The following is a 21,665-nucleotide window of genomic DNA, read 5'->3' as shown; positions in this document are numbered from 1 at the left end:
CGTAATTAATGTGAGATAGTAAAACACAAAAGATTCTATTTATGGAATTATGCACAACTTCTAATGGTCAGATTTATACAATAAGGAATTCCCAAGAGCCCAATACACCAAGGCCAGACTTTTAGTAATTATAATAATTTCAGAAAAACAATTATTTATCGTATACGAGTTTATTATGTTGGATGAATGTAGAGCAAATTTTATCAGTGCAGCCAAGCATAAAAGTTAACTTTTAAAGTCATGTTCACCTTCAGTCTTTTTCCAAAACAGTTTACAGTAAAAATTAAATATATACATTGTATAAATGAATACCACAGGCTATACATTCACCAGAAACGGGGTGAAATATCATCTAAATACGTCGTGAAAACTGTTTTTCTTTAAATCTACAAAATAAGATCTCAACATTATCAATGATTTCTTAATTGCTACTTTTTTACTCCCAACAGGTTCTGTTGTATCTAAATTTTTTTTTGATGTAGTTTGCATTCATCAAAAGGAAAAAAGTTCTTGAGTTCTGGCTCGTTCTTCAATTCTTCATTTGACCTGACAGCAGCATGTACCCGAACAGGGAGATTAGGAAATGTTCGGAGAAAATACGCCCTGTAATCGCCAATCTTATAAAATGGTTCTGGTTGTGGTAGAGGTCGTGGTCGATCTTTCCAATGCTGGTCAATATTTCGAATAAGACTTAAACTATCTGTCCATGAAGAGTTATAGGTTCTTTTATTCACCAAATAATCATAAACATCACTATCCATTTGGCTTCTCCAATCTGAGGATTCACTATTCAATTGTTGAACGACACTACACAGGGGATCATTTGTCTTAATCTGCTGAAGATTTCCAACTTTACATAATAAGTCAAATTTCTCGTCATCTGACATAAGAAATGGGTGTTTTAACGCCACGGTAGCCGATGGTCTGTCTTTGGGTTCTCGGTTTAACATCCACGATAGAAGGTCTTTCAATGTTTCATCCTTGATTTCCTCCAAGCCAACTGGTTTTCCATCTAACATGTTAATCAGTCTACGGGGTTTAGTTCCAAACGGGTGTTTTCCTTTTGTTGCAATATAATAAGCTACCATTCCTGCATTCTAAAAAGATTCACAATGTAAAGTCACAAAATTGATTGTATATATGCATGACTTGCAAATGCACTTACCATTACATCAGACGTTTTCTTGTACCGTCCCGTATTAACTGTATCTTCATCTTCACAATATGATTCAGGAGCAATCCAATACTCAGTTCCCATGTTAGGATTGCTATTATGTGTCGTAGAATCCTTTTCCAATATTCGACTAATGCCAAAGTCAGCTATGAGAAAGTTGCCTTGTGTGTCTCGGAGAACATTGGCGGGCTTTAAGTCCCGATGAAGAATAGGATTTGGGCCGCTATGAAGATCAGCTAATCCTTGCAAAATTTGTCTGAGAATTTTGGGAAGAGCTTTTTGAAGATCTTGTAAAGTAGAAGACTTGACAAAACTGTCCAACGATTCTTCACATAAGTCTAATATCAAATATACATATTCTGTTCCAGTCTCTTCCTCTAGGAAAGAATAATTCACAACATATTTCGACCTTCTTGCGTTGAATTCATTCAAAATTTCCTTTTCGTGCAGCGCACGCTGGATGTAACTATCTCGACGTATTTGTTTCACTGCTTTACCGTAACCATCCTTACCCAGTCCAAGATAAACACGTGTTCCATCACTTCCTTTGCCAATGCAAAACTCTTCTGAGAAAATTACTCGTACATTGCCCGCCTCTTTAACCTCAACACTGGAATTGCGTCCATATTCAATCAATTTTAAAACAATTCTTTATGTTTCGTTGATTCATCAATGTATTTCCACTCTTGCAACACCAATTCTAAAAAATTAGAAAATATTACATTCAAGGGTGAAAGAAACGAAATTAATACGTCAAAAAGCTTAAACTTTCCCAATCAGGAAAGGATATTTTAGCTACCGCGCATTTTGAAAAACTTATCAACAACCATTAGACAAATCATAAGTTCTTTAATTGTACAATCAAATCTGGCAACATTTGAGGTTAGCTTATACCATACAATTGATCACAAAAACTTTTTTCTGCAGTAATTTCATATATTTTTTTTAAGAAATAACCTTACGTTTTTCGAAAATATTAAATTTAAATTTATAGAGCATGTTTTTAGAGTCTAAAAATTTGTACAGTAGAAAATAACAAAATAGCTTCATTTAATTTTTCATTTCATTCTCGACACTCATTATTTAGATAGACTATCTTATGTTTAATGCCAAATATGAACATTGAAGTTCCATGAGCAACTAAAACTAAACAATTATTCTCTCAAACCTTGTTTGAACACCATTAAAGTGCCAATGAAACGAAAACTTTGCTAGTTAAATTATATTTACATTGACCTGAACTTTTGAAATGAATGCTTTCTAAAACCTTTTATGTATGATACTTTCATTCAAAAAATACTGAAGTGAAGTCCTTGCTATTAACAATTTATCTAACTTGTGACATCATATTGCATGCAAAATGAGTCGCTGCCATGTTTTAAATAAACTTCATTTTCCTGACAACTTTACGTTGATAATAGTAGGCAGTATTTTATATCATTAACACATCACAATAAAAGAAACTCTGCAAAGTTCAAGTAAAGTATCAGCAAATGTACCAAATAATTCTAGTTCTCATTATGCAATGTGTCGTCACAAGTTAGATGAATCGAACATAATAAAAGCTTCAATATCATGAGAAAGAAAAGATATACGCATAAACTATTTTTAGCAGCAGCCTTAAGAAACACCCCTTCACCCACTCCACTAAAAGTTATAGTTTTGGTCTTTTATACAGTGGTCCGTGATACAATACCTGAGAAAACATGATATGGTCATTGAGTTCTATAAGTGACATTTCATCAGCAGCCTTAGTAAACACCTCCTCCCCCACCCCACTAAGATTTATAGTTTTCGTTCTCCATATAGAAGTCCACGCTACAATATTTGAGAAAACATGATACAGCCGTTGATTTCTGTAATCGATATTTAATCAGCAGCGTTATTAAACATCCCTTCCCTCACCCCACAAAACATTATATTTACGGTCCTCAATATAGTGGTCACTGATACGATATCTAAAAAAACATGATACAGTCATTGAATTTTGTAAGCAATATTTCAGCAGCAGCGTTATTAACACTTTCTCCCCCACCCCGCTAAAAGTTATAGTTTCGGTCCTCTATACAGTGGTCCGTGCTATAATATCTGAGAAAACATGATACAGCCGTTGAGTTTCGTAAGCGATATTTCAGCAGGGTTATTCTTGCTCAATCTTTTGACTTACGTCTTAAGTGCCTTGAACTGATTCACGTGCACTTTTTTAATTGATGTTATGAACTCAGTTAACCAATCACGAATTAAGACGCACTTTAGATCATAAATGGGATCTTTGGACTCGCTTCCTCTTCTAATATAGTCAAATAATTACATTAATCTATTTTGAGATCATTGGAGTAATTTATTGAAATCAATGAATAAAGTCGTTGTTTTTATGTTTTGCGATTAGTAACGCTTTTTGCTTATCTATTTTGGAAAATTTTCTAGTACAAAAAACTGTTACAGCAACTTTTACTCTATAGGCAACCTTCAAAATGCCATTCTAAGCTAGAAAATTACCTTTGTGAACATTTGAATGATGTTACACTGAAGATGTAATCTCCAGTATACTTAGCAAGGAGAGATCTCAAAAAAACTTGTAATTTTCTGTAAATTTAGAATTTAGAAGTTCGTTCAATAAATGTGCAATTTAATGCTGCATTTGTCATAAGGAAAATTTTATATAGCCTTCTTTTTATTGTGGTACTTTGAGAATTCACATCGTCAAATTGGCTCATTTTCCATATGATTTTGATTTATTTTACTTGAACAGGAATTGTTATTTATTGAAGTATAGTGAGCAAGTCGATTTGATGGTGGCCGTTCTTTGCATAGTTTTCAATGTCATTAGCTAGGTAGTGTATGCATGGTGGTGCAAACGTGAAGTATGACAGTATATCCAAAAGATAGTTTGTTGAGAAGTTTTTATGATTAAACAAGCAGAATACAAATAAAAGTTACTTAAAAAAAAATAGATTGCATGATGTCATTATCACCTCATGTCTCATCTTAATTTTAACTGACTGATAATGTGCTTCAAGTACAATTTTTAAAGTGAGAAAATTTTACTGCAATGGTTAAAACAGATTAAATCAGCCACAAATGTTACCATTCAGTGTTGTTTAGACATGTGATGAAAAAAACTCGTATATTTCATAACATTTGTAAATGTGAAAGGTTGATTGAAGACTGTATTTGAAGGAAACTTTTATTAGAACTTGGACTTGGTGATGTTTTTTGAATTGTTTAAAAACTTTCGATGCTGTAAACCAGGAGCAAAAAACATAATTTCTATCAGGAAAAAAAGTTATACTCCGACTAATCTTCTGTACTCTAACAAAGAAAATAGTAATTAACGTAATCAAACACGAGCACTTTTAAAACAGATGGTCTAACCTGAGCTCTTCTAAAATACAGGGTCAGATCTGTACGGTGTACATTATGTCAAGATTTATTTTAAAAGGTTTTAGTCTATTTATTATAATCCTTTTTCTTCAATGGAACTTATGATATTTCCATAATTTCGTAAAAGCACTATTGCCAATACACATTTAATATACACGACAACTTTTTTGAAAATAAACATGTTTCGACATCTCATGATGCCATCTTCAGTATGAATGAAATAATAGGTGATACAGGGTTTATATAAAAGTAATATGATAGATAAATTAGAACAATAAAAGGAAATAAGATAATATAATGAGGAGCGTCAAGCGTATTATAAACTAAATATTGTATTGAATTTAAAACTTGAACATTGAGGTCAGGGTTAGTTTTGTTAATGTGGAGTGCTTCTTTGATTTTAAGGGTGAATGAGGTGTCGGCAGTGTCGATGATTTTGAAACAAGAGGGTGAATAGTTGGTTTTGCATGAGTGAGATTTAAGAAGGTGTCGGTAGATGTGAGAGTTTTTGTCTGTTGTGGTATGTTCCCTGATTCTGGTGGATAAATGGCGCGAAGTTTCGCCAATGTATCGGGAATTACATCCCGCGCAATTGAATTCATATACCACCATAGATTTAATTGAATCAGGGATCGGGTCTTTAAATGAAAAAAGGTTTTTGATTTTGAATGATGTGAAAATTAGTCGAATGTCAATATCTGTACAGAAGCGTTTCATAATGTTTGTAAGTCTGCGTTGTGTGTGTCGTGAGTAATGTCCGATGTATGGTAGTTTGAAGTATAGAGTTGTTATTTTGGAATTTTCATTTGTGTTGGTTGTGATCGTCGTGTCAGGAGTTTCGGTGTCTAGGTTGAGGTTGTTGCTATGTTTGTTGTCGAGATATCGTTTTACGGTTCTGTTAATAAAGTGAAGTGGGAAAGAGTTTCGTAAGAGAGTGGATGTGATGTTTTTTATGTCTCGTTGAAAGCCATTGTTCGTATTGTTAAGTTTGTATGCTCTGTCGATTAGTGTGCGTATAAGTCCGGTTTTGTATGAAAGTGGTGTGAAACTAAAATAGTTCGTCAGAAGTCCTGTGTACGTTGGTTTGTGGTATGTAGATGTTGTACAGCTGTCGTGAGATTTTGTTAGTAAAATGTCAAGAAATGGCAGTTGATCTTGTTGTTCAGTTTCAAAGAAAATCTAATGTTTGCGTGCTGTGTGTTAATGTAATTATAAAACTTCATGGCCTCAGTTTCGTTAGTAAAAACACAAAAAATATCGTCAACGTATCTGCGGTAAAATAGTGGTTTAGTGTCGTTGTAGTTGTTTAGCCAGTTTCGTTCATGTGAGCCCATGAAAATGTTAGCAAGTATGGGTGCTAAGGAGAGCCCATCGCAACACCGTCCGTCTGGTCATAAAATTTTCCATTAAATAAAAATGCGTCTGTGCTGTTGCTATTAAAACAGTTGTGTGAGGTCGGTCCTGTTTATACTGAACGTGGGGTTGTGAGTGAATATTAAGTCGATTGCTAGGTTGATGGTTTCAGTAAGTGGTATGTTAGTAAATAGGCTTTCAACGTCGTAGGAGATGAAGAATTTGTGACAAGAAGTTGATGAGTTGAAAGATGAGAAGTCGTCGAGGAAAGTGAAAGAATCTTTAGTGGAGTGGTCATCTGGTATGAGTGGTGTTAGTAGAGAACTAAGATACTTAGCTAAATTATAATTGTATGCGTTGATTGATGAAACTATCGGTCGTAGTGGAGGCGATTGTTCTGGTTCTCGTTTCTTGTGAAGTTTCGGTAAGCCATAGAAGCGTGAGGGTTGAGAACCTCTGGGGAAGATATCATTATAAACTTTGTTGCTAATAGAGTCTTTCTTTAGAAGCTTCCTTAACAGTCGTTGTAGTTTGGCTTCACGTGGTAGTGTGACGTCTTCTTTGAGTGGGGTAAACTTTGCTGTATTGTTAATGATTTTAAGGCAGGAGTTACGGTACATTTGACGATCCATGATTACAACGCCGTTGCCTTTGTCCGGTTTGAGAATGATAATGTTTGGATTGTTGCGAATGTTTTTAAGAATGTGATGTTTTTTGAAGTCAGCTGGTGTCGGGTGATAAGATGAGATGTACGAGTGAGCGATGTGTGCCAGCTCTGTTTTGAGATGCGTGTAGTCTTCTTGATTGCGAATGTTGTGTTTTATAGTTTGGTGGATTTTTTCGAATGTTGCCAGAATGTCGGTTGAGTTGAGTCGCAGTGGTTTAATGCTGAAGCCAAGGCCATTTTTCAGGAGTTCTAGTTCTTCGTCTTTTAATTGGTGTGATGATAAATTGGTTATCGTCTCATTGTGTGTGAATGGTAGGGTTCTGTTCCTCGTGAGATTACTTAGTTTTTTCCGGTGTGTGGCAATTGCCTTTTGTAGGTATTTGGTAATGTTTTTTTCTAGAGCTTTGTTTATAATATTCCAGTCGAGAGAGGATAGATTATTCTTTAATTTTTCTGATATTTTTGTTACTTCATTCGATAACTTCCTTTCTTCCTTTGTTCGCTTTTTGATTGCGCTGCGTAATAGTCGTCTGCGTATCGCAAAGCTATCTTGGTTGTTGACATTTGGTAGTGGAAAGCAGAGAAACTTTGGATAAACGCCGAGTGAAAGACAATCTTTAAGAAACTTAACATCTAATTCTGCTTTCCGTTGTTTGGTTTGAAGCTTTTCAAACTTCCGCAATTCTGATAAGGAAACCTTTCCTTCGTATTTTTGTGCTATGTCGTAAATAATGTTTCCATAATTTCGTAAAAGCACTATTGCCAATACACATTTAATATACACGACAACTTTTTTGAAAATAAACATGTTTCGACATCTCATGATGCCATCTTCAGTATGAATGAAATAATAGGTGATACAGGGTTTATATAAAAGTAATATGATAGATAAATTAGAACAATAAAAAGGAAATAAGATAATATAATGAGGAGCGTCCAAGCGTATTATAAACTAAATATTGTATTGAATTTAAAAACTTCAACATTGAGGTCAGGGTTAGTTTTGTTAATATGGAGTGCTTCTTTGATTTTAAGGGTGAATGAGGTGTCGGCAGTGTCGATGATTTTGAAACAAGAGGGTGAATAGTTGGTTTTGCATGAGTGTGATTTAAGAAGGTGTCGGTAGATGTGAGAGTTTTTGTCTGTTGTGGTATGTTCCCTGATTCTGGTGGAATCCACCATAGCAACAACCTCAACCTAGACACCGAAACTCCTGACACGACGATCACAACCAACACAAATGAAAATTCCAAAATAACAACTCTATACTTCAAACTACCATACATCGGACATTACTCACGACACACACAACGCAGACTTACAAACATTATGAAACGCTTCTGTACAGATATTGACATTCGACTAATTTTCACATCATTCAAAATCAAAAACCTTTTTTCATTTAAAGACCCGATTCCTGATTCAATTAAATCTATGGTGGTATATGAATTCAATTGCGCGGGATGTAATTCCCGATACAGCGAAACTTCGCGCCATTTATCCACCAGAATCAGGGAACATACCACAACAGACAAAAACTCTCACATCTACCGACACCTTCTTAAATCACACTCATGCAAAACCAACTATTCACCCTCTTGTTTCAAAATCATCGACACTGCCGACACCTCATTCACCCTTAAAATCAAAGAAGCACTCCATATTAACAAAACTAACCCTGACCTCAATGTTGAAGTTTTTAAATTCAATACAATATTTAGTTTATAATACGCTTGGACGCTCCTCATTATATTATCTTATTTCCTTTTTATTGTTCTAATTTATCTATCATATTACTTTTATATAAACCCTGTATCACCTATTATTTCATTCATACTGAAGATGGCATCATGAGATGTCGAAACATGTTTATTTTCAAAAAAGTTGTCGTGTATATTAAATGTGTATTGGCAATAGTGCTTTTACGAAATTATGGAAACATTATTTACGACATAGCACAAAAATACGAAGGAAAGGTTTCCTTATCAGAATTGCGGAAGTTTGAAAAGCTTCAAACCAAACAACGGAAAGCAGAATTAGATGTTAAGTTTCTTAAAGATTGTCTTTCACTCGGCGTTTATCCAAAGTTTCTCTGCTTTCCACTACCAAATGTCAACAACCAAGATAGCTTTGCGATACGCAGACGACTATTACGCAGCGCAATCAAAAAGCGAACAAAGGAAGAAAGGAAGTTATCGAATGAAGTAACAAAAATATCAGAAAAATTAAAGAATAATCTATCCTCTCTCGACTGGAATATTATAAACAAAGCTCTAGAAAAAAACATTACCAAATACCTACAAAAGGCAATTGCCACACACCGGAAAAAAGTAAGTAATCTCACGAGGAACAGAACCCTACCATTCACACACAATGAGACGATAACCAATTTATCATCACACCAATTAAAAGACGAAGAACTAGAACTCCTGAAAAATGGCCTTGGCTTCAGCATTAAACCACTGCGACTCAACTCAACCGACATTCTGGCAACATTCGAAAAAATCCACCAAACTATAAAACACAACATTCGCAATCAAGAAGACTACACGCATCTCAAAACAGAGCTGGCACACATCGCTCACTCGTACATCTCATCTTATCACCCAACACCAGCTGACTTCAAAAACATCACATTCTTAAAACATTCGCAACAATCCAAACATTATCATTCTCAAACCGGACAAAGGCAACGGCGTTGTAATCATGGATCGTCAAATGTACCGTAACTCCTGCCTTAAAATCATTAACAATACAGCAAAGTTTACCCCACTCAAAGAAGACGTCACACTACCACGTGAAGCCAAACTACAACGACTGTTAAGGAAGCTTCTAAAGAAAGACTCTATTAGCAACAAAGTTTATAATGATATCTTCCCCAGAGGTTCTCAACCCTCACGCTTCTATGGCTTACCGAAACTTCACAAGAAACGAGAACCAGAACAATCGCCTCCACTACGACCGATAGTTTCATCAATCAACGCATACAATTATAATTTAGCTAAGTATCTTAGTTCTCTACTAACACCACTCATACCAGATGACCACTCCACTAAAGATTCTTTCACTTTCCTCGACGACTTCTCATCTTTCAACTCATCAACTTCTTGTCACAAATTCTTCATCTCCTACGACGTTGAAAGCCTATTTACTAACATACCACTTACTGAAACCATCAACCTAGCAATCGACTTAATATTCACTCACAACCCCACGTTCAGTATAAACAGGACCGACCTCACACAACTGTTTTAATAGCAACAGCACAGACGCATTTTTATTTAATGGAAAATTTTATGACCAGACGGACGGTGTTGCGATGGGCTCTCCTTAGCACCCATACTTGCTAACATTTTCATGGGCTCACATGAACGAAACTGGCTAAACAACTACAACGACACTAAACCACTATTTTACCGCAGATACGTTGACGATATTTTTTGTGTTTTTACTAACGAAACTGAGGCCATGAAGTTTTATAATTACATTAACACACAGCACGCAAACATTAGATTTTCTTTGAAACTGAACAACAAGATCAACTGCCATTTCTTGACATTTTACTAACAAAATCTCACGACAGCTGTACAACATCTACATACCACAAACCAACGTACACAGGACTTCTGACGAACTATTTTAGTTTCACACCACTTTCATACAAAACCGGACTTATACGCACACTAATCGACAGAGCATACAAACTTAACAATACGAACAATGGCTTTCAACGAGACATAAAAAACATCACATCCACTCTCTTACGAAACTCTTTCCCACTTCACTTTATTAACAGAACCGTAAAACGATATCTCGACAACAAACATAGCAACAACCTCAACCTAGACACCGAAACTCCTGACACGACGATCACAACCAACACAAATGAAAATTCCAAAATAACAACTCTATACTTCAAACTACCATACATCGGACATTACTCACGACACACACAACGCAGACTTACAAACATTATGAAACGCTTCTGTACAGATATTGACATTCGACTAATTTTCACATCATTCAAAATCAAAACCTTTTTCATTTAAAGACCCAATCCCTGATTCAATTAAATCTATGGTGGTATATGAATTCAATTGCGCGGGATGTAATTCCCGATACATTGGCGAAACTTCGCGCCATTTATCCACCAGAATCAGGGAACATACCACAACAGACAAAACTCTCACATCTACCGACACCTTCTTAAATCTCACTCATGCAAAACCAACTATTCACCCTCTTGTTTCAAAATCATCGACACTGCCGACACCTCATTCACCCTTAAAATCAAAGAAGCACTCCACATTAACAAAACTAACCCTGACCTCAATGTTCAAGTTTTAAATTCAATACAATATTTAGTTTATAATACGCTTGGACGCTCCTCATTATATTATCTTATTTCCTTTTTATTGTTCTAATTTATCTATCATATTACTTTTATATAAACCCTGTATCACCTATTATTTCATTCATACTGAAGATGGCATCATGAGATGTCGAAACATGTTTATTTTCAAAAAAGTTGTCGTGTATATTAAACTTATGATATGTAATCAATTTGAGCACTTTATAAAAAGAGTTGCGCCACTTTGCTGCTACGCAGTATTTATTGAGATAAACAAAGACTTGTCAAGTTGTGCTGAGCACTGCCGTCTGGTACACAGTGCATTTAAATTATTTGTCGTTCGCAAAAGGAAAATTTAAGTCATTCATACCGTATTGAACATACGTAATAAACGAAAGTTTGGAGTCCGAAAATGCAACACAGTATATACATCATATATGAAACATCCAGCGCAGAAGCTTATGGTTCACGGAAATAAGACTTTCATTTCTTTTCGTTTAACTTTCTTTTACATCATTACTATCCTTATTATTACCTCAGGTTCGTTAAGTTCATTGGGAAAAGAAGAACTATACAAGACAATTTCCTACCTTTATTTATCACGGCTTCCTGTGAGTTTTCTTCGTCAACATTCAGCTTCCACTTCGAATTTCTGTTTCCACTTTCTTTCACCTCCAAATATCCTTTAGCAGGAAAATTTACTTGAATTCTTTTAAAGTGATGAACAACAAAACCATCGCTATCAAGCCTCTTAAATATCTATTTTAAAAGTGTATGAATCAAGCTCCTTTCCAGGAAAATTTAGCTGTATTTCATGATATCGATCAGTATTGATATCATTGATATCTTCATTGTTATTATTTGCGTGGAAGTCTTCCCAATCTTTGGCCAATTTTATCATAGGAGAATCTCCTAACTTTTCACGCACGAAAGAGCTGACAAAGACAACTTTGATATCTAATGTTCCCATTTCTGATGATCTTCGATGGAATACATAGGCATAAGCTTGAAAAGAATGGTTCAGATGACATAAAATGCGAGGAATAAGTGAAGGAGAAGCTTCAATGAAGATGTACCAAGAAAACTTGTAAATGTTTAACAAAACCCTTGATTCATTAAAATCAATGTCTTCCACCTGTTGCCATTCCATTTTTTGCTTATCATTCGAATGGGATCCATAAAGAGCAACAATCTTTTCCAAAGCTGTTTCTGAGAATCCTCTCTTCCCATTGATGTTAATTTGCAATTGAGCAGGTTTTAAGAAATGTAGGCCGTTAGGAAGACATTGCAGATGACATATGCTACTTTGAAGAAGTTCCAAGTCTAGCAAACTTTTGATGTAGCTTGGATTGTTAACCTTGACCAACTTTATCATTGTACTGTCTTCTAAACAACCAGGTCCAAGTTCAAAAATAACATCCTCCATCATTAAATTGCCACCACCAGAAGTGACCAGTTTTTCCACTTTACAGGACGTCTCCTTTATACCTAAAAATTTGATGTATTTATATTCTTCAACTCAATCCCATTTCAATGTTTTCAGAAGTTACTAACTTGACAAGGGCTCAAATGAAACAGGAAGTTTAATATTAGGCTAACTGTATTACATGAAAACAAAGAATTAAGAATCTAACAACTAATATATCAACATTGTATCGTATAGAACAAGACATTCACTTAATAAAGCTTCTTAACGTATGTTTTACATTTTCATTAATACACAATTACGTCAAAATTTAATTATTCAATTATTTGAATTTAGAAAATAGTTCCAAAATATCAAATACCTTAGTGAATGGTAAAAGTAATAAAATAAGTTGATAGTTCTTAAAAGAACTATTTTAAGTAAAGAGCACTAACCCAATAGTTCTAAATTAAACAACACGATGCATTTCGGCAGACTACTCCTCAAGTGTAAACGTCTGCTAAATGAAAATTTACAATCTACCGATATTTAAAATGCCAAGAAGATGACGTACAGGAGTAGTCTGCCGAAATGCATCGTGTCGTTTAATTTAAAACTATTGGTTTAGTGCTCTTTACTTAAAACAGTTCTTTTAAGAACTATCAACTTATTATATTACTTTTACCATTTACTATGGTATTTGCTATCTTTAGAACTATTTTCAGATTTATCACCACGACAAAGACTCTATTTTGTTATTTGAGATTGTGGTACACATGTAGGTTTGCATACACAACTCAGTATAGTTATTGTATGTTATATATAAATAATGATTGGATGAACCGCTAGTAAGATATATGAAAGTTATCAATATTCCAATACATATATGTGTGCCATAATTCGTAGAAAATAAACGACTCCGCCTAATTATCGAGCTGACAATCCCTCAGTGAATTTTCACATGAAGAAACATTTTTTTATATTTGGATTTTTACTACCGTTCTTACAGCCAAAGAAAAATTTAAAGTTTTCTGTAAATTTAGACTTTAGAAGATCGTTTGATAAATGTGTAATTTTATGTTACATTTGTCATAATGAAAATTGTTAACAGCCTTCTTTTTATCGTCGAAATGGCTCATTATTCATATGATTTTGAGGTATTTTACTTACATTAAACAGGATTTCCAATGTCATTAGCTAGGTAATGTAGGCATGGTGGTGCCATTTTTGTTACAAATTCATCATCAGACTGATGTTGTGATTATCACCTCATGTTTCATTTTAATTTCAACAGACTGATAATGTGCTTCAAGTACAATTTTGAAAGTGAGAAAATTTTACTGCAATGGTTAAAACAGATTCTAATTTGTCACTGTTCTACGTCACTAGAAAGTCATGTTAGATAGAGCGCGCGATATCAAGATCAGTTCGAGCAAAGATTTCACAGCGATCAGTTACAAAAGTTTCTTTCCTTAATATATTACAAATTTTTTTGAATTATGGCTTCTACAAGTGAAGGGTATACGACAAGAGATGATGTCGGAGATGAAGCAGCACTCTTGGGTTTGTTGAACACGATGAACAAGATGACATGATGAAAGAAAGCGAATAAGTGCAAGTCACATCAAAGAATTTGAATGTGGCAACCGCCCTTTGTAGGATGAGTGAAGCAATGTTTGCAATGAGTGAATCACTCAGGTTAATGCAGCAAACGTCAGCATCCTCTACAGTAGAATCTACTCGTAAGAGGAAAGCAAGTGCTTTTATTCTTGAAGTCTTTTTAACACAAAACGTAGCACCTTCGACCAAGCGCAATTCTAAAGCAGATCAACTAGCAGTGGACTCGTTGCTGGAAGAGATTTCGCAGACTCTAGACAAAACTAAGGAAACTTCACCAATCGTCAACGAGAAGCTCGCCTCAATTATCAACCAGCTTTGGCCGACTAAGCTGAGCGACTAGCAATTGAAGGAAAAACAGGCTAAATATTTTTAGGCCTAAGAACTGCGATCGCGTTATTGTACCTAAGGTAAACCCCGAAATTTGGGGAAAATTAGACCGCACAGCTAGAGGGCGTGATTTACAATTGAGTGCCATTCAATCCGCCCTGACAAATGTCGGTCATATAGCAGCACAAACCACCAATGAACTTTTGGTTGCCCGCAATAAGAGCAGCGAACTGAATATTGATAATCTTGTTCGTATGAACGCTGATATCATAGCGATCCTGGGACATATAAGTTTTGAATTGTCTCAACGGCGACGTGACGTTATACGTCCCAATCTCCATCAAGAATTTAGTACTTTATGCGCATCGCATGTTCCCATTACGAAATATTTTTTGGAGATGAATTGCAAGCCCAAATTAATCACATTCACACATCCAACAAGATTGGCAACGCGACAACAAGCTCTTTGAATACCACTTGGCATCAACATTCCAAACAAGGGAAACGACAATGGCATCCTTTTTTATCCCGTCATCAGAGAAACACCCCCTATCGGTCGAAGAGGAACCGATTCGGGAAGAAACGATCGGACACAATGAACAATTGCAAGTAGAAAACACTGAAATTTTAAGAAATTTTAATACTTTACAGGTAAACCAGTATTCTTCGTTTGTACCCACGCTAATAGCGTATTAGAATAAAAGTTTGGAGACCTATCAGGCTGGCAGTATATCAAATTTTTTAAGTGCATGGGAAACACTCACCTCTGATGAGGAAATCTTAGAGACAGTGTCTCGACAAAAAATTGAATTTGACACAATTCCGATACAAAGAGCCTTACTTAAGCAAATACAGCTACCCGAGGTTGAAATGAACAATATTGATTTAGAAATTAACAAATTACGCGAAAAAGGCGTTTTACAGATTTCTCACCCTGAATCAGGGGAATTTGTATCTCCAATTTTCACTTGTCCCAAAAAAGACAATTCTTTTCGCATGATTCTTAATCTGAAATCCTTAAACAGGCATGTCAGATATCACCATTTTAAAATAGAGTGTGTTTGGTCAGCTATTAGGCTTATGAAACCAAATAGTTTCATGGCATCCATCGATCTCAAAGATGCTTACTATTCCGTACCTATTCACCAAACATATCAAAAATTCCTTAAATTTTGGTGGAGAGGGCAACTATATAAATTTGTCTGTTTTCCTAACGGCCTAGCCATCTGCCCACGAAAATTTACAAAACTCCTCAAACCTGTTTTTCAAATTTACGTCAAAGGGATATATTTCGGTTGGAATTATTGATGATACTTGACTGACATCCGACACATATGCTTCATGTGTTCGGAATATTCAAGATACCATCTGCTTAGTGAAGTGGGGTTTTACGTACATCCGGATAAGTCAGTTTTAGTTCCCTCATAAGTAATTACTTTTTTGGGTTTCCGACTCAACTTAGTTCTTATGCGAGTATCTGTTACGACAGAACGAGCTGAGAAGATAAGACGCATGTGTCATGAGCTGCTACAAGCTTCTAACCCAAAAATAAGGGTTGTTTCTCGGGTTTTGGGCACTCTAACTTCGAGTCTCCCCGGCTTAATGTACGGTCAGTTGCATTATCGCTGCCTGGAAATGGATAAAAGCGATGCTCATAAGTTAAACCGGGGTAATTTTGACAAGACAATGACCCTGTCTTCAGAGGCCATACATGATTTACGATGGTGGCAGTCATCAATATGCACGACTTACAGGCAAATTACTCACAATCAACCTAGCATATGCCTAACAACAGATGCGTCGTTGACAGAGTGGGGCTGCTTCCTAAATGTTGTATGTGCTGGGGGTAACTGGACGCCCTTAAAGAATTCCAATCATATAAATTATTTGGAAATTCTTGCGGTATTGTTTGCCCTTGAGTCATTTTATTCAAAACTAAAAGGTGAGCATGTTAAGGTATTAATTGATAATACTACCGCTGTAGCTTGCATTAATCAAATGGGCACATGTTACTCAAGGTCTATTCACAAGTTGACATGCAATGTCTGGACCTGCCGCATTTCGTATGATATTTGGTTGACAGCAGCGCACATTCCAGGATTACTAAATGTCACTGCCGATCAAGAATCTCGAATATTACGCAGAGAAACAGAATGGCAGTTGAACAAGACTCTGTTTACATGTGCCATTCTACTACTAGACGTAACTCCGAACATTGATTTCTTTGCGTCAAGGTTGAATAATCAAGTGAAACCCTATGTTTCATACCAGCCTGACCCGTATGCTATAGCTGTCAACGCCTTTACGATATCGTGAGCCAATTATACATTTTATGCGTTCCCGCCTTTTAGCATAATTTCGCAAGTGTTACAAAAAATAGTACAAGATAAAAGCACAGTACTAGTCTTAGTCCCTCGTTGGCCAACACAAAGTTGGTGGCCAGCTTTAATTCAGATGCTAATAGCACATCCTGTTGTCTTAACTAGAGGAAGAATGACCTTAACTCTTCCAGATCATCCAGATCAAATCCACCCTCTCAATACAAAACTAGAGCTACCACTTTGCCATTTATCGGGGAACTCCTCTCTGATAGAGGCATTTTACCAGAGGCTTCTCAAATCATCCAGCAGTCTTGGCGGACCGGTACCAAGAAGCAATATTCTACATACCTTAACCGTTGGCGACAATATTGCAATGCAAACAATATCGATCCTGTCGCGTCCTCTGTAGAAGAGGGCATTACTTTTCTTACAAAATTATACCAGGAAGGTTTTTCCTACAGCGGTATTAATACTGCAAGGAGCGCCTTATCTACTAACCTAAGCTACCAAGTGGCATCTCGTTTGTTACACATCCATTCGTTGCTAGGTTTGTTAAAGGTGTATTTGCTGCACGACCAGCTCTTCCTAGATATGCCATGGTCTGGGACGTTTCAGTGGTATTCAAACATCTTCGAATACCACTGAAACATCGAGTTTTCATCAACCATCAAATAATCATAAATTACTTAATGATGAAATCAAAATCTGTTAAGATTAAACCTAAAACTTAATAACAATAATCACTAAGTTATCATAAGATGTTGAAGTAAAGCTGTAGGAGGTGAATAAATTATGATGACAGAGAAGAAAAACAAATTTACCCCACCTCACTAAAATTTATAGTTTTGGTCCTCTATACAGTGGTCCGTGCTACAAAATCTGAAGAAACGTGATACAGCCATTGGGTTCTGTGAGCGATATTTTCAGCTGCAGCGTTATTAAAAATGTTCTCACCCACCTCACTAAATGTTATCGTTTCGCCATCAATACAGTGGTCCGTGCTACAATATCTGTGGAAACATGATACAGCTATTGGGTTCTGTGAGCGATATTTTAGCAGCAGCGTTATTAAACACCCCCTCCCCCATCCCACTAAATGTTATAGTTTTGCCATCAATACAGTGGTCCGTGCTACAATATTTGTGGAAACATGATACAGCCATTGGGTTCTGTGAGCAATATTTCAGCAGCAGCTTTATTAAACACCCGCCTCCCCCACCAAACTAAAAGTTCTAGTTCGCCCCTCTATACAGTGGTCAGTGCTACATTATCTAAGAAAACATGATACAGCGATTGAGTTCTGTAAGCGATATTTTAGCAGCGCTATTAAACACCCCCTCCCCAAACCCAAAAAAGTTATAGTTTTGGTCCCCTATTAAGTGGTTCGTTTTACAAAATCTCAGAAAACATGATACAGCCATTAAATTCTGTAAGCGATATTTTCGCAGCATCGTTATTCTTACTCAATCGGGTGGCTTATGTCGTAAGTGGCTTGGTCTGATTGACATGCACTTTTTAATTGAGGTTATTAAGACTGTTGACAATCGTAGCTTTTTAAACAATCGTTGACAATCGTCACACAGCTTGAATCATAAATGAGATTTTTCGACTCTCTTGTTTTTCTAATATAGTCCAAAAAATTATATTTATTTATTTTGAGATCAGTAGGAGAAATTTTTTTAAATCAACGAATAAAGTCTTTGTTTTTATGTTTTGCATTAGTAACGTTGTCTGCTTATCTATTTTGTGAAATTTTCTAGTAGAAAAAACTGATACAGCAACTTTTATGCTCTATGCAACTTTCAAAATGCAACTCCAAGTAAAAAGTATTCAAAATTCAAATCTAACATAGAAAATGATCTTTGTTGACTTTTGAATGATGTTCATACTGAAGAGGTAATCTCCAGTATATTTAGCAAGGAGAGAGTTGAAAAAAAACTTGTATTTTTCAGTAAATTTAGAATTTAGATGATCGTTTAATAAATGTGAAATTTAATGCTATATTTGTCATAATGAAAATTGTAAATAGCTTTCTTTTTATTGTGGAACTTTGAAAATTCACATCGTCAAATTTGCTCATTTTCCATATGAGTTTGATTTATTTTATTACAACGAACAGGAATTCTTATTTATTGAAGTATATTAAGCAAGTCGATTTGATGGTGGCCGTTCTTTGCATAATTTTCAATGTTTTTAGCTAGGTAGTGTATGCATGATGGTGCAAACGTGAAGTATGACAGTATATCCAAAGGATAGTTTGTTGAGAAGCTTTTATGATTAAACAAGCAGAATGCAAATAAACGTTATTTTGAAAAATAGATTACATGATGTCATTATCACCTCATGTCTCCTTTTAATTTCAACTGACTGATAATGTGCTTCAAATACAAATTGTGAAGGGACAAGATTTTACTGTCATGGTTAAAACAGATAAAACCAGCCGCAATTGTTACCATTCAGTGTTGCTTAGATATGTAATGAAAAATTAATATATCTTATAAAATTGTAAAAGGTTGTAAAAGGTTGATTGAAGAATGAATTTGAAGTAATTTTTTATTAGAACTTGGACTTGGTGATGTTTTTTTAAATGTTTCAACACTTTCGATACTGTAAACCAGTAGCAAAAAAATTAATTTCTATCTGGAAAAAGTTATACTCCGACTAATCTCCTGTAGCTAACAAAGAAAGTAGTAATTAACGTTATCAAACACTAGCACTTGAACGTCTAACCTGAACATCTCTAAAATGCAGGGTCGACCTGCATGGTGTACATTACGTTAAGATTTGTTTTAAAAGGTTTTAGTCAATTTATTATAATATTTTTTCTTCAATACAACTTATGAATTGTTGTCAATTTGAGCACTTTATAAAAAGAGTTGCGCCACACTTTGCTGCTACGCAGTATTTATAGACATAAACAAAGACTTATCAAGTTGTGCTGAGCACTGCCGTCTGGTATAAAGTACATTTAAATTAGTTGTCTTTCGCAAAAGGAAAATTTAAGTCATTAATACAGTATTGAACTTACGTAATAAACAAACGTTTGGAGTCCGAAAGTGCAACACTGTATACGTACATTATGCATATTATCAAATAATATAAATCTTCATAAAAGTACATAAATACCAATCAAATGACTTGATTTGTGATACAATATAAATTAAATATGCTTAGGTTATGCAAAATATATAAAATAAAATAAAATTGAAAGGCATACCTTGTTCTGTATTTTCAACACCAGGAGAATTTCCGACATCTGTAGCATTAGCATCATCACCACTTGTGAATTCTGTGAACAATATTTTAAAAAGCGTTATCCACACAAGCTGTGTATTTCTATTTTGACAACAAGCAAAAAAATGAATTTATAGCTAGCGCTCAAAAAGAAATAACAAAAATAAATTTGAAAGTTTTGGACAGTAGCTTTTTAAAACTATAAATTTCATTTCGTTTTGCCCATTAGCTCCAAAATGTCTTATACATATATTACGCACTGTTTTACATGACTGACATTTTCAAGTAATAAAATGACCTTACAGTTGGAAATATTGAGAGGGCAGTAAATATTTTCACGTAATGAAACAGCTTTCATTAGGCGTAAGATTACCAATAAATGTAGATAAACAAACTTCATGAATTACGACTGCCATAGAGAATTTTGATAAAATACAAGACAATAGACACTGTATATAGTAAACATTATTTATCTGGATTAAATGTTTACTATATACGGAGTGTCTATTGTCTTGTGTTTAACCAAAATTTCATGAAGCAAACAGCAAATGTTTTGTAAAACCAAAATATAAACAACACAAAAAATCATGGTATGAATGTAAGTCAAAAAAGAACACTCGAAAAGTGGGTTTTATTATCTAGGCAACACAATTTCAAACTATTTATTTTCAGATGGCAAAAACTAGAGGAGTTAAAGCCAGTCCTTGCAAAACAGAAAAGATCGAAAAAGAAAAGAAATCTTCGTTTCAGGTCAAATAATACCATATAGCTACTTGATTTTTTATTAACCTCGCCTGCTCGGTCTTTATTAGGAAATCTCGGACCTCTGTTTTTAGCACAAACCTCACCCTAATGGGCTCGGTCAGTACAAAAAACATCTGTCAGATATTTCTCCGTAAAGACCTCACACTCGATTATTAAGGGAGTTGTAATGAATTCAGACAAGTGTTAACGAACTGTTGTCGCCAATCTCTGTCGAGTTTCGTAGTAATTATAAGAAAAAGTTGCTAAAGTCCGTTGCTGTTGACTGTCTGTTTTGAGGATAAGGAAACTATTACAACTTTATGCAATTTTATGCAACCTGTCAAAAAACCAAAATTGTAAGCAGACACAGACATTAACACATTTTTTAGCGTTGTTGTTTAATTACTGATGGATGTAAAAGAAAAGTCTGGAAATATTTAATCATGCATTCGTCATACACAGTATATATATATATATTCAAAAGTTTCCTAAAGAATACGCAAGCGCCCAAAAGCGTAGAAAATAGACGAATTTTGTTCCTAAACAGAGCAAATGAATGGTTGCTTAATTAATAGCTACTTCGAAGTTCGAATTCATTTCTCGTTGACGATTCTTTCCTTTAATGTATATTGAATCCTTTCCGAATCACTCAATTTGTTCAGAAGGCTGCCTTTCCTTATGGAGTCGAGGCAATTAAGAGAGTTCGGTCAAACATTGAAATTTTATCGCTATATGTGGCTTGTTTACTCCTACCTCGGCGCTATACTTTCATTAAACAATCAACTCGTCGTAGCAAATTATTGTCATTTATGAAATGAAATTGAACTGTATTCCTGGAAAATAGATGAGCGTGAGGAATAAACAAGGGAAGAAGTGATCGAATTGATTGAAAAAATCATGTGCAACACCTTTATACATAATGACTGTAATTGCTATAATAATGTTTGGCATCAATGTCAGTCACGCTATGTCAATGTAGTTTCAATAATTTATTAGTAGCAAAATAGCAGTTGTACATTTAATACAGACCACGATTTGATAATATGTAGACACATGTTTTGGCACGCTTTTGCTATCTTTATTGC

The 21,665-nt window shown here is 35.1% G+C and overlaps 1 protein-coding gene across 2 annotated transcripts; it reads right to left on the bottom strand.

Moving 5' to 3' along the window:
• Positions 1 to 198: 198 nt before the first annotated feature.
• Positions 199 to 19,891, bottom strand: LOC124456462 (serine/threonine-protein kinase/endoribonuclease IRE1-like). Of its 2 annotated transcripts, XM_047006908.1 has the most exons (5): positions 19,820 to 19,891; positions 12,006 to 12,417; positions 11,520 to 11,638; positions 1,166 to 1,874; positions 199 to 1,097 (listed from the first exon to the last, which is right to left on the bottom strand). In XM_047006908.1, exons 4-5 carry the CDS (start codon positions 1,256 to 1,258, stop codon positions 462 to 464), a joined length of 729 nt encoding a protein of 242 aa, XP_046862864.1. In that variant the 5' UTR covers positions 1,259 to 1,874; positions 11,520 to 11,638; positions 12,006 to 12,417; positions 19,820 to 19,891; the 3' UTR covers positions 199 to 461. The 2 variants fall into 2 exon arrangements, with proteins under 2 accessions (XP_046862864.1, XP_046862863.1); XM_047006907.1 differs by lacking the exons at positions 11,520 to 11,638; positions 12,006 to 12,417 and having other exon boundaries at positions 19,820 to 19,889.
• Positions 19,892 to 21,665: the final 1,774 nt, after the last annotated feature.

Source organism: Xenia sp. Carnegie-2017, unplaced genomic scaffold (genome assembly GCF_021976095.1).
Source record: "Xenia sp. Carnegie-2017 unplaced genomic scaffold, XeniaSp_v1 HiC_scaffold_5, whole genome shotgun sequence".
NCBI classification, from domain to species: domain Eukaryota; kingdom Metazoa; phylum Cnidaria; class Anthozoa; order Malacalcyonacea; family Xeniidae; genus Xenia; species Xenia sp. Carnegie-2017.
The sequence above is the reverse complement of the archived record's forward strand: the minus strand, read 5'-3'. Positions and strand labels throughout refer to the sequence as shown.